The sequence below is a fragment of the Syngnathus acus genome, chromosome 9, assembly GCF_901709675.1.
Source record: "Syngnathus acus chromosome 9, fSynAcu1.2, whole genome shotgun sequence".
Classification (NCBI taxonomy): domain Eukaryota; kingdom Metazoa; phylum Chordata; class Actinopteri; order Syngnathiformes; family Syngnathidae; genus Syngnathus; species Syngnathus acus.
In genome coordinates this window covers 3,218,073-3,243,058 of record NC_051094.1, presented here as the reverse complement: position 1 = coordinate 3,243,058, position 24,986 = coordinate 3,218,073, and the positions used below count along the sequence as shown (strand labels likewise).

Here is a 24,986-nt window from a genome sequence, read left to right as displayed (position 1 = left end):
GGACATTCTACTCACCCGTGGCAGCAAAAGTGTAAGACGGAGACGGAGCCAATTCGTCAACATATCTGCAGAGAGTAAAGTGAGAATGAGCCGGGCATCTTTAAGCGGACTCGCCAGTGAAAGCGGAGCACGCACACTTTCGAGATGATTCCGTTACAGGCGGAGCCGTTGTAGGCTTTCTGTGGCAGTGTCTTCAGCAAAGTCACATCTCCTCCGATCTCGTTCTCAATGACGCCCGAGTGAATAGCAGCCGCGCAGATGTTCGAGTCCTGCACTCACAGAACGTCTCAGACATAGAAGAAGAACTCCGCTTGCAGGTCGTGCGGTAATTAACATACCGGTTTGTAGATCCGTGTTCCGTAGACCTTGTAGCCGGCTTCGGCGCAGCCCGGTGGGCAGCGGACCCTGCGGAAGTAGTTCGTTTAGTAAGGAGGAGGCTTTTCGGCAAGAAACGTCTTATCAAGTCCGACTCACGTCATTGAACCGTCGAGGCCGAGGTCGGCGGCTGTGCTGCTGCATAAGATGTCTGTGGGTCAGAAGAGAAAATCAAAGCCCGTTTCTTGCTAGTTTCTCACTGCACTCCAAACGTCTTTTTTTACAGAGACGTTTAAGGCGACTTACCGTCATGTGGCAGCTGTGGTTTTGCTGTTTTTCCTAGAAGCGGGAACCAGAACGTGGATGTCGACACGTGATGACGGTCCACCGCGGGGCATCACATCTCACTTACCTTTTCCTCTTTTCTTGCAGACGTAGCCTCTCTTCATGTCGCACTTGTCGCGCTTCCAGTCGCCGCTGCCAGTGAGCAAGAAAAGACATTCCCCCCCTTCAGTGACACCTGGAGGGAGGGAGGGAGGGAAACAAAATCTGAGCGCTCATCCGTTCCTCCAAAGGCAGCTGACAACCGCCTCTGCCCAACCTGCACTCGAGTGGAGGTAAGAGAAGGGGGATCCGTCAGCCCACTTGCCGCCGTAATGCTCGATGGAGGCGCTGGCTCCCAACCACAGAGAGGGCAGAGACCCGACGTAACCTGTGGATCCCAAAGAGAACAAGCAAGATTATTCCAAAACAACTCAACGCTTGACTCTGCACTTCAACTTGATGGATGTGGCACGGCCGTGACAAAGCGCTAACAATACTGCAACAATGAGTGAAACAAAAAAAAACACCCAAGCAAAGCTGGCCATGTTTTTCAGGTTTTGTGTTGGAAAGGAAGGCGTCGCAAGACTAAAAAAAAAAAGGTTTTCTCAAAAAATTAGCAACTTCATGGCCAGCCTACCGCGTATGAAGACCGCGTACGAAGACATGACGCCTTTTTCGATTTACTTTAGCTTCTATTTGTTTGTTTCATGTTGGAAAATAAAAATAGATCCACTTGTTTATGGCCAATATTTCAATTCATGGCCGCCTACCAAGCACAAAGATCTGCTCATGGTCGTCGGTGATGCTGAGCAGGTTCCCTTGGAGGCGTCGGCAGTCGGCTTGCGCCTCCTGCCAGGTCTTGGTGGGGTGGCGGATCATCAGGTAGCAGAAGTCGTTGGTTGGGTTGTTCAGCCACCAGCCGCATTTCTGAGTCCAGTCTGCGAGCCAGACGGCGTAAGACAGTGCAAGACAGCGTAAGACGGCGGCAGTGCGGGACACCTACCTGGTTGGCCGACTAATGATGGCAGCTGTGGAAGCCCTCCGTGCTTGGCTGCGGGGGAAGAGGGGGGAATGGTGTTTACAAATATGAGCAAATGCTTGATGTGTGCAGAAGGAGCGCTCGGGAGGGGCGTTTGCACCTGTTTTGCAGACAAATGGCCGCTCCGTTGTGCAGGAGCTGGCACTCAACTCCCCAACAGAATTTGGGAACGCGCAGTCCCCCTTGGTGTCATGTTTCCACTTGTAGTCCTGCGGACGACATGAGCATATTGGACTCTGTCTGCTCGGCTTCCCAACGCCCATCCTCGGCAATCGCTCACTCGCGCCCAAGTTTTGCCCATTTCCCCTCCAAAACAATCCAATCGTTGAAGCCTCGAGCGGCATTTCTCCACTCTTTTTTATCCTGCTCAAATTTGGACTTTCCCAGCTCATCTTTTGAAAAATGACTTTTTAAAAGGCAATTCACTTACAAAACTTGTTCCGTCACTCCACTCGTAGTCGTCGCCCGTCGTCTTCTTGAGTCCCACGAAAGCAGATTGTGAGGTCCGTGAGTGATCTTGAGGAAAGGAAGGAGAACACGAGCTTCAGGGCAAAAAGAGCTTCAGTCAAATGACGACTGCGGCGGTTCCTCTTGGTGCTCACCATACACAAATTGGGCCTCTTTCTCGGAGTGGACGCTAGCCAGGTGGCCTCCCCGGGCAAGACAGAACTTCTCGGCATCGTCAAAGGTTTTAACCGTCTTCTCGTAACGATAACAATAATCGCCATAGTGGAAGGTGTTGTCGTGGCAGTCGGAGGCTGGGGCCACAAAGAGAAACATGACCATGACAAGATGTTCAAGTGCAAATAAGTGTGCTGCAACTCACTCGTCACTACAGCGGGACCACTCTTGGGCTTACACTTCGAGCAGTCTGCACAAAAGAAAAGACCTGTTGGAGCTTTTCTCTTTTCAAAGTCAACCTGATTACAAACGTGCAGGCTTACTCAGCGGCCGTTTGCACATGTAGGCCAACGAGGAAAGACAGGAGCCAGACCGCCACTTGCCGGGCTCACCCCTTCCCCCTTGGTTGACGTAGGCGCAGGATGCAACGTCGGCGCTGTCGGGAGAAAAGACAAGCAATTATTTTCCCGTTTTTCTTTTCTTTTTTTTCACTTTCCCCAAATGGCCCTTTTCAAAATTGGCTCCTCCACCTGACAACAGCAGTTACGTCTTACCTTTCGAGTTGATTTGAGGCCCAGTGGGTGTGATTCATTGTCTCGCCATCGGACCAGGTCAGATTCTGGCTCCCGTCTTCAAAGCGACACCAGAACTTGTCGCATTTCTGGGGGGAAAAAGAACAACAGTCCCACTTGTCGCAGCAGTCGACGCCCGCTTGCGCTTCCGTCTCACCTGGTTGGAGAGTCCCAGCCAGAAGGGGGTGTCCTCGCCCATGGTGCCCTTCACAAAGTCCTCCTCGGCCGAGGAGGTGATGGAGAGCAGGTTGCCGCCCATCCAGACGCAGTGGTGCCAGGCCCCCAGCCAACCGTTGGGCTCCTCCACCTTCTTGTAGCAGTTGGTGCCGTGGTCGAGCCACCCGGGAGCACACTTGTTGGCTGAGGGCACAATTTGGGGAACAGATCAGAGCACACTCCTGTTTTTGCCCTTCAGTCCACCATTTTGAGCAAAGGGCAATTTGCGGGTCACGGCTGGCCAAATCTACATTTTCTCGGGCAAATTGGAAGATCCGGGACTCGACTTGGTTAGCTTAGCCCAATGGCATCAGAGACGTTTACATTTTGAAAGGATTCCGGAACATTCACCTTGGCGCTTCAGAAACAACCAAAGTGCCGTTGTACAAGGTAAAACGGTGCAAAAAACATTCAACACATGGCTGAGTACTTCATAAAAACGAAAAAGGACAGAATTTGTTGGTTGGCATGGTGTGACTCCAGGGTCATTGTTTTCAACGCAGTCAAAGGCGACTTACACTCAGGAGCCGGCGTAGCCTTTACTGCAAGAGGAAAGAAAAAGAGACATCAAGGCACAGACGTCAAGGGGCGATGACAGTCGGTGGGGCGTTGCCTCTCACTTACCATTTCCTCTTTTCTTGCAGACGTAACCTCTCTTCTTGTTGCACGAGTCGTAGTGCCAGTCGCCGTTGCCAGTGAGGAAGGAAAGACAATTTCCATCGGCGGTACCTGGGGGGCGGGAGAGAAGATCTCAGTGCTCTTCCGTTCCTCCAAATTGCAGCAGACAACCGTCTCCGACAGACCTGAAGTCGAGCGGCCGTAAGTGAACGAGGCTCCGTCAGCCCACGTGCTGCCTTCGTCACGGATGGGGACATTGGCGCCCAACCACAGAGCGGATGCTTTCATCAGCGCCTTGATGTAACCTGTACCAGAATGAACGACATCATCAAGAGGAGCCGAGTGAGGAGGACGCGTCATCCGTTGAGCTCCAGGTGATCGACTTTCTCAGCTCAAAAGGAATTGAGTTAGACAGGGGGACCATCGAGAAATATTATAACCAAAGCAGCAATAACAGTGCGGTTTGCAAACACAAATTGGAGCTACTGAAACAGGGTAGACGGCTGAGGGGATCAGACCTCAACCAGCATCTGACAAAAAAATGCGGATATTGCACAAATATATATGTGTGTGTGTGTATGTATATATATATATATATATATATGTGTTCACAGAAAAACGAGAAAACGAGATTGAAGAAAAAAAAAAAAAAGCTTTTAGCTGACAGTCAATATGGATTCCGGAAGGACACTAATGGATCTTAATAGAGAACATCAGATGATCAAAAAACAAGTTATTGGGATTTTCATCAACCAAAAGCATTTGACCCAGTAAATCACAGCATCAGAGTAGTTGGTCTGGACTGGCTGAGGAGCTACTTAAGCAACAGGCAGCAATTTGTAAAAAGTCTGGAGATCATGTATCCCATAAACAGGTGAACAACCTCTGCCCTTGGTCCTCTTCAACGACTTGTGTATCCAACATCATGAAATGATGAGGATACAAACATCTATTGCGCTGGGGACAATTTACAGCAGCTTATGGAAACCAACAATCACCACAGAAATGAATACGTGGTTTAATGTAAAACCAAACTGCCAACAAAAAAACTATTTGTCAGGTATAAATCGAAGCCTCGTTTGGAAGTGAAAATTGACAATGGTATGAAAGAAAGAGTTTCTGAAAGAAAATTCCTGGGCGTGACTGTTGACAATAAAAAGCTGCTGGAAATCACACATTAATTAATCATGTAAAAACAAAAATGTCAAAGATTATTGCAATTCTGAGGAAAGCAAGAAGCAGTCCGGACTCCAGATACCTACATATTGCCATATCTGAACTACTGCGTGGAAATACGGGGTAACACCGAATAAGTCAAGCAATAGGAAAAATAACAAGGAGCATACAAACGCACTTTTTATGGTATGAGGAAAAACAAGACAAAACTGACTACACACAGGCAAAAAGGAATCTGAAAGTGTATCTACTTGTGTTTTATTGATTTATGTGTTGAATTATTGGTTGAACGGATTAGGGTGGGAATCTAAACAGCTCTGCTTCCTCCTACTCGAGCATTCTTGTCGTTGGGGTTTTTGGGTTGTTTGTTTCAGTGACTTAGATATGGCACTTTAAAGTGGTGTTTTATTTTCCTATTTTCATGTTTTAAATAGGTTCGGAATGAACATATAACAACAACTTGTTCATGGCCAATATTTCAATTCATGGCCGCCTACCATGTACAAAGGTCTGCTCATGGTCGTCGGTGATGCTGAGCAGGTTCCCTTGGAGGCGTTGGCAGTCGTCTTGCGCCTCCTGCCAGGTCATGGTGGGCTGGCGGATCATCAGGTAGCAGAAGTCGCTCTCGGGGTAGTCCAGCCACCAGCCGCATTTCTTAGTCCAGTCTGCGAGCCAGACAGCGTAAGACAGCGTAAGACAACGCAAGACAGCGTAAGACGGCGGCAGTGCGGGACACCTACTCGGCTGGCCGACTAATGGTGGCAGCTGTGGAGGCCCTCCGCGCTTGGCTGCAGAAAAAGCGGAGCGAATATTAGCAAATGCTTCACGCATCCAAAAGGGGCGCTCGGGAGGGACGTTTGCACCTGTTTTGCAGACCGGTGGGTATGTCCAGCGGCAATTACGGTTTCTGTACAGGTCTTCGTCGGTATACAAATAAGAACAGTCACCACTGGAGCTGTAGACAACTTTTCCGTAGTCCTGCGGACGAGATTTTAAACAGAACTTTAGCGTGTTGCATTCGATGTAGTCATCTTCCCGCCGCATTTCCTCACTTGCAGCGTTCTCGTACCTTCTCTCATTAAAGTTTCACTTTGGTTGTTGGGTTCACTTTGTCAGTCATAGTAGTATGAACATTGCAATAAAACATTGTGCCCGCCCTGGCAACCCAAATGTCTGGGGAAAACGTGCACAAAGCAACTAACCCTGAAGACCTAAAGACCGTCCGTGATATATCATCTTAACCGCCTCCTCTCTAAAATCAGAGCGCCAATACTTTGTAAGCGGCTGCCCGATGCCTCTAGACAAGATGGATGCCTGCAACATGACTTTTCCAAAGGCCTTCAGCAATCCACTTACAGAAGCTGTTCCGTCAGTCCACCCGTAGTTGTTGCCCTTCTTCTTTTCTCCCACCCAAGTACGATGGTAATTTGTGTGATCTTGATGAAAGGAAGGAGAACAAGAGCTTCAGGGCAAGAAGAGCTTCAGCCAAATGACGACTGTGGCGGTGCTCACCAATAATGAATCGGGCATCTTGCCTAGAGTGTATGCTAGCCAGGTGGCCTCGCCGGGCGAGACAAAACTTCTCGTCATCCTCCCAAGTTCTAGACGTCGCGTCAAAAAGATAGCAATCATCGCCATAAAGGAAGTTGCTATCGTCGCAGTCGGAAGCTGAGGCCACAAGGAAAAACATTGAGGAGGAAACCATGACGAGATGGTTAAAGCGCAAATAAGCGTGCTGCAACTCACTCTTCATTACAGCAGTAACATTATTGGAGGTACACGTCCGTCCCTCCGGGCAGCCTGCAATAAAAGACCCGTTTGCGCATCTCACCTTACATCAGCAACGTGACCACGGACGTGCAGACTTACTCAGCGGCCGTTTGCACATGTAGGCCAATGAGGAAGCGCAGGAGCCAGACCTCCACTTCCCAGGCGACAACTTAACTCCTTGGTTGACGTAGGCGCAGGACGCGACGTCGGCGCTGTCGGTAGATTATAAAAAGGAACATTTTCCTATTTTTCCTTGCGTGCTCGTTCTCAAAATTGGTTCCAGAACCTTTACGCGTGTCCGCCTGACAACAGCGTGCAAAGTTGTGACGTCTTACCTTTCAAGTTGATTTGAGGCCCAGTTGCGGTGTGTTGTTGTCTGGCCATCGGACCAGGTCAGCTTCTGGCTCCCGCCTTCAAAGCCACACCAGACGTCGTCGCATTTCTGGGGGGCAAAAAAGAAAACAGTTCCAGTTGTCGCTGCAGAGTCCACGACTGCTTCCGTCGCACCTGGTTGGAGAGTCCCAGCCAGAAGCGGGTCTTGCCCATGGTGTGCTTCACAAAGTCCTCCTCGGCCGAGGTGGTGATGGAGAGCAGGTCGCCGCCCTGCCAGACGCAGTGGTGCCGGGCCCCCAGCCAACCGTTGGGCGTCACCACCTTCTTGTAGCAGCTGTAGTTGTACTCGAGCCACCCGGGAAGACACTGGTTGGCTGAAGGCACAATTTGGGGATCAGGCGGACAGATCAGAGCACACTGATGGAACACTTGCATGTTTTTATTCTGTGCTCTTCATTGGGGGCATCTCAACCAAATGCAGGAGGATTCTGTCAGGGGTGGGGTGGGGGGGTAGATGGGGGGGCCAACGCCCATTGTCGCTTTGGCCCCTTCCAAAAACTTGCCTGTCCTTCATTTTTGGGTCCAGCCAGCGCCATGCAGCAAAGTGGAGCTGCTGATTGTTTGCATAAAAGCGTCACTTACGCCTGCCAAGGATTGCACACAATTGCCCCAAAGTGATGATACTAAGCTTCAGATGTACAGTGGGGCAAAAGGTATGTCATCAGCCACCAATGGTGCAAGTCGTTCCACTTAAAAGATGCCATCATCATCATCATCATCATCATCATCATCATCATCATCTTCACCCTGAGCAACTACCCCACCCACCAGTTACGCACGTGTGGCATATCGATGACCAATGAGCTAAGCTCAAATCAGGTCATCGCACATTTCACCACTGGAGGGTGCTAAAGCACAACGCAACTCAAGCGAATGGAACACGTTGCAACAGTTGGACCGCTCCCCCCTTCTTAGCTCAAGAAGCCCCACCGCCCGCCCGCCCTTCCTAATATCAAAGTACAAACCCAAGCAAGCCAGGCCTGACTGAGTGTTTCATGGAGAAGAAGGGCTTTTAAACTGCGGAATCAATCAATCAATCAATCAATCAATCAATCAATCAATCAATCAATCAATCAATCAATCAAACCTAATAAACATGGACTCTGGGGGGCAAATGCAATTATTCAGATGCGCTCTGCGATTCACTAGGAAAAAGGAACACGCATTGAAATCAGAGTCTCCTAAAAGTCCTATACTCAATTTTGCAATCTTTGAAAACATATGCCGACACATTTTGATGATGCACAGCGATATTATGAACTGCACAACTGTGTTGCAACTTTTTTGTGTGTGATGATAACAGACCAGACACGAAGGTGTATTATTAATAATATACTTACAAGTATTAATATAACAATGATTACGATCTGTATTTAGATCATAATAACCATGATTTTTTTTTTTATAACAGAGGTGCTAAGAAATATCTGTTGTATAAAGGGGCTGTAAGAAGAGGGGCTTACACTCAAGGAGTGTAAGAAACTATTAATAATAATGACTAATAATGATTGATTATTATTCATTATAATTAGCTCATATAAATCATGAAAATATTCGTATCATAGGGGCGCCAAGAAATATCTTGTCGATATACACGTGCATAATATATTGTATAAAGGGCTGTAAGAAATGATTATTCTTATTTATTATTATTATCATCATTATTAATAATAAAAAATGTATTACTTTTATTATTATTAAACTAGTATTATCATGATTATCACTATTATCATTCTTATTATATATCATTTATTATTATTCTTGTGTCTTGTTGTCATTCTGTGTCTTAAACCCTAACGGTGCAACTCATCTAAGTGTCACAAAGTCCAATCAGCCGCTCCTGAATTCCAAGCGTGCCCATGTTTTAGGAATAAAAAATAAAAATAAAAAAAACAGAGCGAAAGAAAAACAAAAGTATACACGGAAAAAAAGAGATGGAAGGAAAAGCGCAGTAAAAACACATTCGGTTTTCAAAATAAAAGAATCAGCCGCTCCTGAATTCCAAGCGTGCCCATGTTTTAGGAATAAAAAATAAAAATAAAAAAAACAGAGCGAAAGAAAAACAAAAGTATACACGGAAAAAAGAGATGGAAGGAAAAGCGCAGTAAAAACACATTCGGTTTTCAAAATAAGAGAGCAATTTTAGATGGAATATTTTGAAGTTATATGCTCAACTTCAATACGTCATCCTGACAGCCAGTGCGCACTTAAAATTCACAAGCGGGGCTCCTTTGCCGCCGTAAGAAAACGCAAAGACACTTGACTCAACAGTTTTAAAGTTTTTCAAAGTCAAGTTGCTCGGATGTTCGGACACAACAGCAGCCCACATGAATGATTGATTGATTGATTGATTGATATCTTTATTTCAAGGATGAAATGGGGATAAAGGCAAGCCTCGATAACAAGAAAGGTCCGGTCCGGGACAATTGACGTACACAGCAACTACATCAAAGTGTCCGAATAATGAGGATTCTTCAAGGTTCATCAAAGTTTTTGTCGTCCATATTTGTGACATTGCAATGATTTTTTTTTTTTTAATCTCAGGCACCGTAATGTTAGAATAGAAGCAGATGCAGTCGTGCTAACTCACAGTACAGTACATTCCAGCTCTTTACTGTTGTTTCAATGGACTAAAGATACAAATTGCTTACCTGAAGCACATGTCCAATATATGGCAATCAGGAGAAGAACACGCTTTACTTCTTCCCACATGTTGGGAGGAAAATCCCCCTCTCACTGAGGGTCGCAACGGTTCTAGTCGGGAGAAAAGAAATGATAAGTCGCCTCACTGCGAGTAGCCAGTGGATTCAAGTACAGAGGAAAAATGAACGTTTGGTCCACCCTGCTCCGAGATCAGAGGCAGGCCACGCCCACACGACGCAGTACGTCAAACACGTCACATTCGAAGGTAGTCATCTCAAAGCACTCTCAAGCGACGTGGGGAGTGGCGCGCGCGTGTGTGCATGACCAAAAGGGGGAAAAAAAAAAAAAAAAAAAAAAAACTGCCTGTGATTCCTTTAGTTTTTGTGACTTTGTAAATGTTCTGGAAGGGAACAACAGCGAAAAGCAGTCAACTCGTTTAACAGTAAATACAAATAATTAAATCCAAGTATATGAAAGCAAAACTGTTTGCCTGAAAATATTCAAAAGCATGTCGTACGTCTTCCCACTCCTCTTTTTCAGACAAGTAAATAGCCCATTTTGAGCAGTAGATTGTATTATGTAGTATTTATACAAAGTCATAATTTAAATGACGTTCACCTTGTTTTTGCTTTTTATTTTCATGTGTCTTCATTTGATTGATGATGTTTACATGTTTGAAACAAATTCATTCAAAAATCCATTCATTCGAGTCATGAAGTTCTTGGCCGACGCTCCCTTGGCTTTGAGGAGTCGTCAGAACGTTCAAGACTTCTTCCACAACGACACGTTTGTTTAACAAGGGCACAAAGACAAATAGTTGTTCACGGGCCAAACTGATAATAACAACTAAAAAGTATCCATTTAGGGACAGAATTCCCCGCATGAGATGTCTTGGGAGGTCTCGAGCGGCGTGGCTGCGCGCTCAATAAATGTCCATAAAAAAAGAAACAACAGTTGAATAAATAATGCCAATTTTGAAAACAAACATTTTCTTTCCCGTTCACTGCAGGTCACAATGGGGACACCGATTGGCATTTTTGTGGACGATCGATATTCAGCAACAAAAGGAGAAAACAAAAATCCACTAATCGACCGATAAGGCTGACTATTTTCATTATGATCATGAGGTCGACCAAACCGGTCTAGAAAGGGGGCTCAGCTTTCAACAAGAGGGAGCAGACAAACAAACGGCACCGCTGCTTGTTACTTATGTTGCGAGTCCAAGGTTGCCTGAAACCAGAGGGGGGAGCCGAGTCGTGACAGCACCACACAGCAATGGCGAACAAATTGAAAAATGACTTCGGACTCATCACGCAATTTGGCTTTGCTGCGGGGGAGTCGTCAGAACGTTCAAGGCTTCTTCCACAACGATCCATTTGTTTAACAAGGGCACAAAGACAAATAGTTGTTCACGGGCCAAACTGATAATAACAACTAAAAAAGTATCCATTTAGGGACAGAATTCCCCGCATGAGATGTCTTGGGAGGTCTCGGACGGCGTGGCTGCGCGCTAAATAAACGTCCAGAAAAATGGCAAAGAAAAGTCAGTTTAATAAATAATGTAAATTTTGAAAACAAACATCTTCTTTCCCGTTCACTGCAGGTCGCAATGGCGACACCGATTGGCATTTTTGTGGACGATCGATATTCAGCAACAAAAGGAGAAAACAAAAATCCACTGATCGACCGATAAGGTTGACTATTTCCTTGATGACCTTGAGGTCGACATACCGGTCCAGAAAGGGGGCTCAGTTTTCAACAAGAGGGAGCAGACACACAAACGGCAACACTGCTTGTTACTTATGATTCACCTGCGTGAGCTGGCCCCCCACCCCACGCAAAATTCAAGAAAAACACTTTGTTTCGTTTGTGCTTCATTTGTGCTGGTTTATGCTGTAAAAAAAAAAATTGTTTTTGCTGCAACGTTTTTTTTAGTTATGAGAAATTATTTTATAGGTCATCCAGATTTCACCCAGACCCCCCCCCCCCCCCCCCCCAAAACTGCTCCAAATGAACCCAAAATGGCTACCGCTCGCTTGTGCACCAAAAACCTTTGTAGACACACAAACGGCCACGGCGCTTGCTATTACTTGAATTTAATTTCGATCGTGACGTCCACCCTCCCCCCATTGACTGGCAAATGGACCCAAAATGGCACCGTTCGTTTGTGCTGGTTTGTGCCGTAAAAACGTTCGTTTGAGCTGCTACGGCTATGAGACATTTAATTTCTAGCGATGACGTCACCGCATGGCGTCGCGTATTGCAAGCTCCTGGAATGCCACTGACGCAGGACGAACTTTAGCTAAATATGTTGCTTGAAATCTTCTACCTTGAAACTAGATCAAGCCCAAAATAAGCACCAAGAAGGGCATGGATCGATGTGTCCTTTGTATTTCTTAGAAGTGTTCCCGTTTTGTTGCAAGTTAAAAAGTCGAGAGCAGGTGAGCGTCGGAAATGTGTAAGTATGTTTAAAGAAGCAAAATGTCGCCATCTGTCAGTGGCTCAAGTCCACTGCATTAAGGATCCGTCGTCATCTGACACTCAAGCACTGTTTATTGGCAACCACAGAGGCTGTCAAAAAGAACGTTCTATTATACTATATTGTGTGCTTATGATATTTATAGTATTGTTTGCCTGCAATTAAATCTTTATGATGTGACCATTTGTTATTTGTGCTTGCGTATGCTAAGTAGGTTACGAAGGTGTGTTCCACCCTGTAGATGACATAAGTGTGCCCTCATCTGCCAACTTTGTGCCATGAAGTCTACAGAAGCTTCTTAAATAACATAACATTAGCTGTAATGCATGATTATCTGTCTAGGCAGGTGACATTCCTTTTTCCAACAGCAGTGCAACATAGTTGGCATCTTTTTTTTTCCTTTTCCATCGGCCCTGCTCTTTATCAGGACAACTTGGTATTTAATTAACATGCCCCAGTTTGTCAAATGCATTGTTGCCATTTCTGAGCGAGCTCAAAGTAATCTTGGAAATGAGATGAAGCAGTTGGTCATCATCAGACTTCCAAGACTCGCAAAGACTGAAAAACTGTAGAGATTTGTGTTTTTGTTTTGAACTGAATGCTGTTCGAAGTTGCTGCGCATGTCTCGTAATACTGAAATTGCGTCTCACAATATCCTATTTGTACCATACAATGATGTTTAACTGAAATTTAAACATCGGACAGACGTACGTTTTGTCTCTTTCAGATGGAGAGCCATGTGAAAAAATGCACCCTACAAAGTGCGCCCTCTGCTGGCAATGAGATGGATCGAACCCTCACGACTCTAAATTCACCCGAGGTGAGTTCAAACTGTATCTTTACATTTGGGGTGTATTTAAAAACAAACGCAAATACGTTTGTAAAATGGTTTTTTTCCCCCTATTATTAGCCGCGGGAGAATTCAATATTATGGACACAATTTAGGATGTCTTGCACCCTACAGAACCGCTGTCTATGTGCAGTCTCTGTGCGCATGCGCCTTTGTGGGTGCGCGCTAAGAAAAGAGTCGCAGGGCTCAGCAAATGAGTGCAAAAGAGGGATTAGCTCAGTGTTGCAATCCTTTCAATTTCAATAGTGCGGGTATGTGTTTTATAAACGGTGGTCGTAAATGGTGAATCCAAAATCACACGGTGAAACTCTGACTGCGGGAGACAAGTGATGTTTGAATGTCCAATTTATTTATTTATTTATTTATTTATTTATTTATTTATTTATTTATTTATTATGAGGGTATAGGTGACAAATAGTGTTTGGGATGAATGAAGCAATTCCCACAACCAACGCAGGGACAAAGTGTACGGATCAAAAACTAGACTCATGAGTCAGTGGGGATTTTTAACGGCTTGTCGACATTGTTACGTTATGTGGGGCCCAAGTAGCAATTTTGTGTCACTAAACATGAGTCAACAATTTAGGATAAATGGCTCTAAATGTGATCAGGACAGCTATTGTATAACGCTATCCGCTAAAAAAAAAAAAAAAAAAAAATCCCCTATGTGCTAAGGAAACTACGGAAGTACAAACAAATACACTCCTTCCTGAGGAAGTTGAAACAGATCCAGTGTTTAAATTTACAATGCAATTGTGCGGCTACTGGAAGGTGCGTTGGAGCATAATCTGGATGAAGTTTGCAAATGACGTCACGCCTATTTGGGGGAGAAGAATTTTGGATGTCGATGGTGCTGACTCACGCATTTTGTCATTCATGAAACTGTTGCCCTTTGTTTTTGTCTCTTTTGATTCTGACTAGGCCGGGAAAAGAACCAGTATGCATTCGTAAGATCTTGACACACTATCCGTGTAGTATACAAAGAGAGCAGGCGCATGTTTGTGTATGCCTTAATTCTCGACCTCGCTTTATGATTTGGGCTGAATCATTAACGCAAGTTTTGTTTGTCTGCCCGATCTCTGCCTCCCCCGAGACTTTTAAAAAATATATATATATAGCGTAATCTGAGACTAATTTTGCACGCCTCATCCTCCCACTCGTGAAAAAACAAAACAAAAAAGCATTCTTAATGACTCCTGATGGTCAGCTCAGCTACCCTACCTGTTCGTTTTCCGTCCTAATTCTAGTGGCCCGACCGTAATCGCGAAGTCTGAAAAAGGCTGCACAAGCTCCTCCTTATCTTATCTGCCCTTTTTGTCAGACCACATAGCAATTAAATGATGCCAAAAATGAATGTATATGGCAAGTCTTGAGACCCGACAGATGAGGCCACATTTTTCAAATTCCACATGCCCAATCCATAACAAAGACTTAATTGTTAAAGCTCTATAATGTCCGCGTTTTGGTGACGTCATTAGGGTTGCGTCACCCAAAACGCGGCAGGAGGAAAGGCAGCAACTCCGAAAATTCTTTCTCAAAATGATGCATTCAGTGTGTAGAATCAGACGTTTGCGGACGGACGTGATGACGCGGTTGAAGTTGCTCAACTATATCTTTGAAAAAATATATTGCAGTACAGTTCTGAAACACTACCACAACAAAATAAAGTTTAATTTCTCAATAAATTACATATTTTGTCTACTGTGCAGGTGTAATGTTATGACGGATAAGTAGGTTGAGGTCTTGTACTGGCAGTTTTGTAGATTTTTTTTTACAGTGGGCGAGAGTTAACATGCCTGAAATGGTGTTGTGCTTATTTCCTAACTTACATCCTCCACGCCCCCTCATGCAGTCCAGCAAGCATTAGGGGCGCGCGCATAGCTGAGTCAAAGTTACCACAGACACAAAGGTACGCACGCGCACGCGCACGCAGGTTCTTGCTGAGAAAACGTGCGTCAGTGCCTAGTAGCGATCGGTGAGCAGTCTATACTGCGGCTGCATTGAAGCGTTTCCGTCAAATGGAATCAAAGTGGACCATGGACTACCTCATCGTCTGCTTTGCGTTGATTGTCATTAGTGAGTATTGAACATTTTCTCCGCTTCAACATGTCTCCAATGGGATGCGCATGCTCCGACGTCCCTTCTGTACACTTATTATTTGTCACAAGTGGGTTGCAACAGATTAAAAGACGCGTAATTAGCTATTAAAACCAATTACGTGTTTAGTACGCGTCAGCGCTGAAATGACATTCGTCTATTTGCTGATGTAGCAAATAAAATGTGATTTCAAAAAGTGAGGTTAGGTTAAGTTGTGTTGGGGGCAAACGGGCGTGGTTGCTGCGCTGGTGAACGTTCACATTCCTCAAGCCTTGTGCCTGTGTGGACTTGTATGCCTGTGATAGATTCCATGTCCTCGGGGGGGGGGGGCAAGTTCACATGGATGCACTTCCTACAGGATGTGCCTTTGCCTTCCAATACTTTTGTAGTCATGCTTTTTGTTGTGTTGTTGCCACCATGAGTCAAAGCTGAGTGATTGTGGATTTTATTTTTTTGGATGGGTTGCATGAAAAAACATTTTAAATTTCCACCCCATTACCTGACAACCAACCAGTGGCGGAGCTAGAGGGAGTGACACCAAGGCGCTGCATGAGATAATTGACTTTTGGACAGATCAAGAAGTTTGACTGAAAAATTTTGCGGATCCCCTGTGATATCCTTGGCCGCCCCATCCGGTAAAAATAATGAAATGACAGGATTCCCACAACATACCGTGGCAAATTTAAGTATTATATTGTAGGAGAAGTTAGAAATGGCAGCAGCTTACTATTCCTGTGAGTAATGATTTATTCATTCATGCGTGTCTTCCACCAGCTGACAGAATCGGCCTCTCGCACTCCTTCAATGTGGGCACTGCGGGGGCTAAGATTTTCAGCGGGCCGCCGGTGGAGGAATTTGGCTACACGGTCCAACAGGCCAGCAACCATGAGGGCAAATGGTAACAATCATTCACAGTTTTTTTAAATTTTTTATTTCAATGACCCATCGTTACTTCCCCGTGCTTTCCGACGTTTCTAAATGTGTTACGCAGAGTTGTTGGGAACGTTGAGGATTTAGTGCAGCGAGTGTACGGTTAGTCGTCAGCGCACGCTGATTCATCGTCTGGAGGAGTGTCGTGTTTGCTTTTACTGAGCGTCTCAGGAAGCTGACGCAAATGCAGTTTATTCCTCTTGACAAAGACTAAGTCTCTTTCCCCAAAATATTGTGACAAGCAAGAAAGAGATAAATATTGTTGTGTGTGTAGGCTTCTGGTTGGTGCTCCTTGGAGTGGTTATACTCAAAACAGGAAGGGGGACTTGTACAAGTGTCCGGTGTCAGGGGCAAGAACCACCTGCGACAAGCTGAATATTGAAGGTGAGGTGTGGCTTCTATCTTTAACCTTTGAGCCTCACCCGGCGCCGCTCTGAACAAACAAATAAAATGTGCCTCTTATCCCCGCAGATTCCGTCAATATTCCAGATGTGAACAACGTCAACGTCAACATGTCTCTTGGCATGACCCTGACCCGTCTGCCTGCAGTCAATGGTCTGATGGTACGCAGCCGTCTGTCTGTCTGTCTGTCTGTCTATCAATTCACAACATTTCTAAGAAGATACACACATTGAGGAAGTAGATAAGATGAGGATGCTGGGAAAAAAAAAGTATCTTACCCTCTGCATGAGATAGATAGAACATTGTAAAGTAATAACAATATTTTATATAGCCTTCTGGTTTATTTATATATACGAATGTATGTATGTATCTATGTATGCATGTATGTATGTATTTATATGTATGTGTATATGTATATGTATGTATATGTATGTATGTATATGTATATGTGTATGTATATGTATGTATATGTGTGTATGTATATATGTATGTGTATGTATATATATATATATATATATATATGTATGTATATGTATATATATGTGTGTGTATATGTATGTATGTATGTATTTTTTTATTATAAAAGGTTCATAATTAATTTGGTTGAATAGTTTAATTCAAAAAATGGAACTCGAGATTCACGACACACCGTGGCTTATTAACTAGCCCTTTAAACATACATACATACATACATACATACATACATACATACATACATACATACATACATACAGAGAATAAATGAACGTACAAAAGGTGGGTTCAAAAAGCAAAAACGATACAGCTACAGTATGTTCAAATGGTCCTCCATCTTGTATTGCTGCGCAGACATGCGGTCCCCTTTGGGCACAGAGGTGTGGCGATCAAAACTACTACCCTGGAATATGCTCCAGACTCAGCCCCCTCTTTCAGCCTCAACCTGCTTTTGCTCCTGCCGTCCAGAGTGAGAGCCAGCCAACGAGCACCTTCAATAATCCTCATCATACCCCCTCGCCGTACCCCCTCATACCTTGTTTGCCTCCTTTGCAGCTTGTGGTGGGCCGATGGACATCGTGATCGTACTGGACGGCTCCAACAGCATCTACCCGTGGGCTCCGATGAGGGAGTTCATCGAGAAGCTCTTACCGACCCTTGAAATCGGACCCCAAAACACCCAGGTGACACCGACCGTTTTGGTCGACCATCTGCAGAATCATTTTTTTGTTTTGTTTTTTCTGCAGAAGGAAACAAATGATCATCTCTTCACACAGTGTGTTTTGCGTGTGGCCAGGTCAGTGTCATCCAGTATGCAATCAAGCCCAAGATCGAATTCACACTGAACCAGTACCGAACCAGAGCGGAGTTGCTGAATGCAGCCTCTCAACTCAAACAAATGGAAGGTTCCTCCACCAATACGTTCCACGCCATCCAATATGCCAGGTCGGTGTCACAGCGTGACCTACTTGTGTGCGCGTGCGTTTACGTTGTGTAACGGTTTCTCCGTGTTTGTTCTTGAAGTCAGTGGGGTTTTAATCCTACCTACGGCGCCCGCCCGACCGCTTCCAAGGTGATGGTGGTGGTGACGGACGGCGAGTCTCACGACCAATCCTTCAGAGATACCGTCATCACCGATTGTGAACAGCAAGGAATCACGCGCTTTGGTATCGCTGTGAGTGGAGAATGACCGCTGTATTTAAAACAACAAAATCATGAAATATTGGACCTATTTTTTTCCCCCTCCCATCCTCTCTAGGTGCTGGGCTACTACACCAGAAACAACATCGACACTGATAACCTCATCAAGGAAATCAAGTCCATCGCCAGCGCGCCCACAGAAAATTACTTTTTCAACGTGTCCGAAGAAGCGGCCCTGTCCAACATCGCCGGAACGCTGGGCAGCCGCATCTTCAACATCGAGGGTGTGTATTATTCTCTGGCGCTCACTCAGCACGTCACAGCCGATTCTCTCCCGGGCGAGTCTTTTGAAATTTGTTTCCATTTGTCTTTGCTTAAGGCACGGGGAAAGGGGGCGACAATTTCAACATGGAGATGTCCCAGGTGGGCTTTAGCGCTCACTCCTCTAGCAAAAAGGTACATCGATACTTTTATTGGGTATTTTTCAAGTTTGAGGTTGTACAGACAGCAGTTGTACAAAAACAGCCCCTAATTTGTTATTCAGTGCCATTTTCCTTCAATCGTCCAAAGGGCAGTCGTCATTGAGCAATGCGTAGTCTGCCTAGCAACAAGTGACAGAAATGATGTGACTGTAATGGACGTCCAATCCCTCTTCTTTTTAGACAACAAACTAGCTGAGAGTAGAGACTGAACAGATTCGTCGGCGAGTCCATTTTACGACTCCCGGTTCACGTTTTAAAGCTTGAAAGAGACCCGATTCATCGACTCCGTACGATTGACAGAACAAACAGTTTCTCATTCTACTGTACCGTCACTATTTTGGGACGTCAAAAGTTGGTTCACAGCTTTTTCTGTTGAAGGACATGACGATGCTGGGAGCAGTGGGTGCCTACGGTTGGGCCGGAACCGTCGTCCACCAAATGGGCTCCAAAGTGGATGTTCTCCCCGTCTCAGCCTTTGAGGGAACTCTTCAAGATAGAAACCACAGCTCGTTGCTGGGTAGAAAACATACGGTGACCACCAGCCACAATATACAGCAGACTTCCATTTGATGTCTTCGGATGTTTTGCAGGTTACTCTGTCTGCATGCTAAGCGACGGCGCTGCAGAATATTTTGTGGCCGGCGCGCCTCGCTCCAACCACTCCGGACAAGTCATCGTCTACAGCTACAACGCTCAGAAGCGATTCACCATCATCGATTCGGAACGAGGAAAGCAGGTACGCCGACTGAGCGGAATCCGCACCATAACGCCGATGGCTCAACCGTCGCCTTTTGCCTTCTAGATTGGGTCTTATTTTGGTGGCGTCCTGTGCGCGCTGGATGTTGACAAAGACGGGGTGACGGACCTGCTGCTGGTCAGCGCGCCCATGTTTATGAGCGAGCAGAAGAGAGAGCAAGGCCGTGTTTACATCTTCACCGTCACTAAGGTGACTTGTTTTCACTGCTGCTAAAATGGCCGCCTTCTAAGAACGGTTTCTTTTATTTCTATTTCCATCTCTCGCGTTGTGATCCGAAGGGTATCCTGAATGAGCACGGATTCCTCCAAGGCACTCCTCCCGCCGAGAACGGGCGCTTCGGGACAGCCGTGTCAGCAATTCCCGACCTGGACCATGACGGTTACAATGACGTCGTCGTCGGAGCGCCCCTAGAGGACAAAGGAAGAGGCGTCCTTTATATCTACAATGGGAGGAAGAAGACGTTAGACAAGCAGTTCTCGCAGGTACTCACATGTTCTTTGTGGGTTTGAGATGGCCAATACAACTTGTTTCATGGTCTTTGTTCAGAGAATATACGGTTCTAAAATGGATCCTCAAGTGAAGTTTTTTGGCCGCTCCCTCGATAGCTACAAAGACCTGAACGATGACACGCTCGCTGACATTTCAGTGGGTGCATATGGAAAAGTGGTCCAGCTCTGGTGAGACCAAGTTCCGACCGACCAAGTGTGTCTCACATCTGTCATCCAGGATGATTTTTTTTTCAATTGTCCTCCAGGTCCCGAGGTGTGGCCACGCTCTCTGCCACTGCTTCCTTTAAACCCGAGAAGATCAACATTTTCAGCAAATCTTGTGACGTCAATGGACGCAAGATGACGTGTTTCAACAGCAACCTCTGTTTCAGCCCGACCTTCAGGCCCCAAAATCCAGTCGGACCCATGGGTAAATCCAATCGGCTTGCTTTTCTTTGTAATGGCAGCTGAATTGTCTTGTCTTTTTCTAGATATCACCTACACATTGACTCTGGACGCCGATTTGCAGGCTTCTCGCGTGACCTCCCGAGGACTCTTCATGAAAAATAATGAGCGCGTGTTAACGGAGAACGCCAAGATATCAACTGGGATTCAGTGTCAAGACTTCCAAGTCTACGTGCAGGTAGTAGCTGAGTGCTATTGCGTAATTTCGACCTCTGTGCTGCTTTTGCCTATGTGATCATATTTGTTTTGGCATCAGGAGACGCCCGATTTTGTCAATTCAGTCAGTTTGAAGGTGGAAATCGAGCAGCGGAACGCCGACGCCAACCCGGTCCTCGACGTCTTCTCGACGTCCGCCTGGGAGTTCTTTGTAAGTTGCCGTCCCATTTTACGGCTCGCCTCGGGAGTTATTAGTCATTTTGCAGACGCTCATATTCGACGATTACACTTTTCAAACACCCGAATGAGTGACTTAAGCTACAGAGTGTGACGTGCGCCCGTGTTTTCAGATCCCCTTCACTAAGGACTGTGGCTCTGACGAGGTGTGCGTCAGCGATCTGGTGCTGAGCGTGAAGACGGACACCGAGGGGACCAGGTAAGATGCCCACGGGAGACTTAGCGGTATGTCTATGGTCTTACGATACCTGTTTGCGTTTTGAACTCACAGGAGTGAATGTCTGGCGTCAATGCTTAACTATGACAGTTGCTTAACCCCGATCCCTTCATAATAATGTGTGCTTATTTGTTTCAGCTCAGCTCCTTTTCTGGTCAGCACCAATAAGCAGGAGCTGTCTTTCGAGGTCACAGTGAAGAACAAGAAAGAAAATGCTTATAACACGCAAGTGTTGGTCACATATTTGGCCAACCTCTTCTACTCTTCGGTATTTCCCCCCGTAAGTCGTATTTTGGTGTATTATTATTATGATTAGCTCTAGCATTTATATTAGTAGCAATATTAATCAATTAATATTATATTATTACATTGGTGCTGAATTGAAAGAATGTAAAATGTACTGTGGATTTGATTGAAATTTGGGAAACAGGAAACATGTCTAAGAAAAATACATATATAAATACCGAACTGAGCAAATTTAACACTGTGATGCTTTCAATCAGTTTCGAAATATGAAAGTTAAAAAATGACGCGGACTGAATCCTTAACAGACCGAAGGAGTGAAATGCACCTCAACGCAAGAGCAAACTGTTGTTTGCCAAGTGGGATACCCGGCTTTAAAAAAGGACCAAATGGTGAGTGCAAGCAAACTCAGCTCTTTATTTTCTCTCACACCAGCATGTTTGCTCAAACCTGTGTTGGTTCTTCCTAGATAAAATTTCAGCTCAATTTCCAATACAACCTCAATCATCCGCTCAGTCGGGCAAAGGTCAAGTTCGAGGCTAAAAGGTAACCTGCTGGAGATAAGAATGAGGAAAAATAATATTGCTTTTTTCCCTTCTACTATAAGTTGCCTTCTTTGCAGCGACGGTAAAGAGCAGGTCCCGTCAGACAACCGAGTGGACGTGTCCATTCCTCTTCAATACGATGCAGGCGTTGTTTTATCCAGGTGATTTTTTGGTTGACAAATACATTTAGAATCAGAAACATAGCCACGTGTACAAATCGGATTATTTGCTGTTTTGTTCTTTCCAGGAAGTCAAACATCAACTTCTATGTGGCCAATTCAACCACCACACCGGTGACAATGGTGAAAACGTTGGATGACATTGGACCCGAGTTTAACTTCACCGTGAAGGTGCAATCAATGAATACGTTGCAACATTCCTAACGTGACTTCTTGAAGGCATCACTCTGCTTTATCATGATTCGTTTCAAAGGTTTCAACAGGAAACTTCCCAGTTAGCCTCCTTTACTTGACCGTGTCCCTCCCGATGAGCACCAAGGGAGGAAACCCGCTCCTCTATCTCACCAGTGTGGACACGCAAGTTGTGAGCAGCCACGTACATTCAATAACTTATTTATCGGCGTATCTCAGAGATTACTCATCTGCAACCTATCAAACATCCATAACACGGAGCTAATTGTGCAGGGCGGTGCGGTCAGCTGTGATTCCGTGGGCTTGGCGGACCCACTGAGGATTGGCGTCAAGGACCACCAAGCCTCTTTTACCGAGGAGAGTCTCCGAGGCGTCGAGAAGCTGGTCGGTCAAGTTGAGAATTGAACTTGGAGCCTCGATTGTGCCTTTGCTTGATTATGGCTTGATTGATTGGATTCCAGGATTGTCAGAGTGCAAAGTGCCAGAAGATCAAGTGTCTCCTCAAAGATGCAGAAGTCAGCAGCGACTATTATGTGAAAGTCAAAACAAGGATTTGGAGTGGGACATTCATCACGGTATTTACTGCAATGAGCTGATGTCGTGCTCACTCACCCACGGTGGTCATTTTTAAAGCTGCGTGTCGGTTTAGGCGCTCTACCAGACCACCGAGCTGATCTCCACCGTGGAAGCGGAGAGCTCCAACCCCGATTTATTCATCATCCGCCTCAAAGAGCTGCCGGTAAATGCCATCGTATTGGTGAATTCGGGAGGGACATCATGCACGAGGAGACTTTTTGACTGGGTTTCGTGACAGGTGGTGGTTACAGTGAGCAAACCGGGAGCCACGGGCGACGTTCCGGTGGGAGTTATTGTCGGCAGTGTGATCGGTGGACTAGTGCTACTCGGCCTGGCTGTCGCTCTGCTGTGGAAGGTCAGCTCATGTCCGCATTATGTAACTCTCATCGCTTATATTGCTAACGTAGTTCTTGAGAATGCTTATTTAAAATATGATGATGCTCGGTCAGTCAGTGAAGCTCAAAGTCTCAGTTCAACGTGCATTCCCCCCCCCCCCCCCCCCTCCCTCTAGTTTGGATTTTTCAAAAGGAAATACCAGCAGCTGCAAAAAGACGCAGATGCACAGAGCCACGATGATGGGGTGTTGTGAGTTGCCACCACAATCAACCATGTTCGCCGCTGGATCTTCATCCAATGTACTCACTGGTACTTCTCAAGCGCAATGAAGGTCTCTCACTATTGGATGAAAAAAATAACTTGTGTGACACCTTCAACATGAATATGCTGTTCTTTACTTTTTCTGTACTTCAGCTTATTGTGTGCATGAACTACTGGCATGACTGATACTCAGGTTGTTTTTCTTGGTTTTGGACTAATTGAATTGTGATGGCAGCATGGTGGGTGAGGGCTTAGCATATCTACCTTACTCTTCTGAGGCTTGCTGTTCCAATTTTTGCCCCCTTTCATATTCTCCCACATTCCAAAAGACATGCATATTAGGTTAATTGAAAACTCCAAATTGGCCATAACTATGAATATGAGTCAATGTATGAGTGTAAATGGATTTCTGTCAAATGAGCTCTAAAGTAATGGATGGATGGATGGATGGATGGATGTGAATCGTTTGTGAAAATGCAAAAAAAAGACAAAACGTAAAATATTTTTATTGTATATAATGTAATATAAAATTGTGGTTAAGGTTTTATGTTTGAATGGTTTGAAAGGTTGTGTCTGAGATATTTTTTTCTATTTATGTTTTTATTTGGGGGGCTTTAAAACGCTTAAAACTCACATCACTGTCAAATGAGAAAATCACCAAATCAAACCGATTTAAACTCAATATCTGTCTTTCTTTTTTATGTGTAGCAATTTTAAACTGGTTTGTCACATGGGGACACCTTAAGTGTGTACTTGCATACTTTCACCACAAGAGGGCGGCAAGATCCAAATTACAGATTGGCTTTCCTCTGCTATGGACCGGTTCTTGGCTGTTTTTAACAGTCATAAATTCAGATTTATTTGTGATTATGTTGAATTACATTTTCTTTTTGTGTGTGCAAAGAACCTTATTTACAGCTCGGACCGAAATGGACACGTCATCATTGCCTACTGATAGCAATAGTGTGTCACTAAGTTTTGACGATAAATGTTACAGTAGATTGTCCTACACGTGCTGTAAGAATGTGTTTGTGTTTTGACTTTGGCTGTATATTTTAAGGAGTCTATTTGTACACGATAGTTCTGTAAATGTGGACAGTGATGATTCAAAAAGACAGAGAGGATGACTGGTACAGTCCCAATGGTACAACTTTTATTTGTAAATTTTAAGTAATGCACATTGTCCAACATTAGTTTACCCTTGATTGCACTTTGTAGTTTTAATGTTGGGTGATTTGCTTTGTGTTGCGGAATGGCTTCAAATGTTCTCCAGACCACTTGATTTGGATTTAATCTTGAGTGCAGTATGAATCTTATTAATGGGCGCCGGCTAACCGCACAGTATTTCTTTTTGTTGTTGTAGTACAAGCAAGCTTCAGAAAAGTGAATAAATGTCTCCCACTTGGCATCAGCAAAGTCATGTTCGTAATTGACCACATTTGATTGGCACAGCCAGAGAGCTTTTCATTCATCTACAAGTTTTGAGAGCTGTTAATAATTTTACCTTACAGTCTCACTATAATAGCGCTCTGGCAAACTAATAAGCATATGGTTCAATTAATAACTGCCGTAGCAATCACAACTGAACGTTAATTATTTTGCACTTTCTATCCAAATAACCCTTCTCCAGCTTTTCTCATCTGGAGGCCAAATGTTGCTTGAATGAATACACACACACACACACATTGGACACTTAGACCCACTTAAATGGGTGCTAAATGTTCATACTTTGTTTTAACATGTATAATTATGTTCTTTTAGTAAACAATGACTTGACTCCAATCATGTTAATA

General features: G+C 44.9%; 3 protein-coding genes and 1 long non-coding RNA gene across 5 annotated transcripts in view; 2 read left to right on the top strand and 2 right to left on the bottom strand.

Annotated features, from left to right (window-relative positions):
- Nucleotides 1-520, bottom strand: part of LOC119127287 (C-type lectin lectoxin-Lio2-like) — a 68,825-nt gene extending 68,305 nt beyond the window's left edge. For both annotated transcript variants that reach the window (XM_037259192.1, XM_037259191.1), the window contains exons 1-4: nt 475-520; nt 339-405; nt 136-269; nt 16-65 (exon numbers count right to left, since the gene is read on the bottom strand). In XM_037259192.1, coding sequence (XP_037115087.1) covers nt 16-65; nt 136-269; nt 339-405; nt 475-479 — 256 coding nt within the window. In that variant the 5' untranslated portion in view covers nt 480-520. The remainder of the gene's footprint in view (nt 1-15; nt 66-135; nt 270-338; nt 406-474) is intronic.
- Nucleotides 1-24,986, top strand: part of LOC119127193 — a 665,522-nt gene that overhangs the window by 436,269 nt on the left and 204,267 nt on the right. The window lies entirely within an intron of this gene.
- LOC119127330 lies at nt 1,663-2,530 on the bottom strand. Its single transcript, XR_005098803.1, has 5 exons — nt 2,505-2,530; nt 2,281-2,436; nt 2,109-2,194; nt 1,779-1,887; nt 1,663-1,690 (listed from the first exon to the last, which is right to left on the bottom strand). It is a non-coding gene; the product is annotated as an uncharacterized LOC119127330 (long non-coding RNA).
- Nucleotides 14,896-24,602, top strand: itga2.2 (integrin, alpha 2 (CD49B, alpha 2 subunit of VLA-2 receptor), tandem duplicate 2). Its single transcript, XM_037258950.1, has 30 exons — nt 14,896-15,092; nt 15,888-16,011; nt 16,318-16,427; nt 16,515-16,606; nt 17,274-17,388; nt 17,475-17,602; nt 17,716-17,864; nt 17,943-18,093; nt 18,178-18,343; nt 18,439-18,515; nt 18,920-19,058; nt 19,132-19,277; nt 19,344-19,487; nt 19,577-19,780; nt 19,845-19,975; nt 20,053-20,216; nt 20,278-20,429; nt 20,508-20,618; nt 20,758-20,843; nt 21,000-21,141; nt 21,413-21,496; nt 21,574-21,650; nt 21,727-21,810; nt 21,897-21,999; nt 22,082-22,192; nt 22,294-22,404; nt 22,482-22,595; nt 22,670-22,759; nt 22,835-22,951; nt 23,108-24,602. Exons 1-30 carry the CDS (start codon nt 15,035-15,037, stop codon nt 23,183-23,185), a joined length of 3,558 nt encoding a protein of 1,185 aa, XP_037114845.1. The 5' UTR covers nt 14,896-15,034; the 3' UTR covers nt 23,186-24,602.

Excerpts from the sequence above, each read along its gene's own strand:
- itga2.2 (XM_037258950.1), top strand. The coding sequence starts at position 15,035 with ATGGAATCAAAGTGGACCATGGACTACCTCATCGTCTGCTTTGCGTTG. Across the intron at positions 19,059-19,131 it reads AAACCACAGCTCGTTGCTGG|GTTACTCTGTCTGCATGCTA; the intron begins GTAGAAAACATA and ends GATGTTTTGCAG. Across the intron at positions 22,405-22,481 it reads TCCGAGGCGTCGAGAAGCTG|GATTGTCAGAGTGCAAAGTG; the intron begins GTCGGTCAAGTT and ends ATTGGATTCCAG.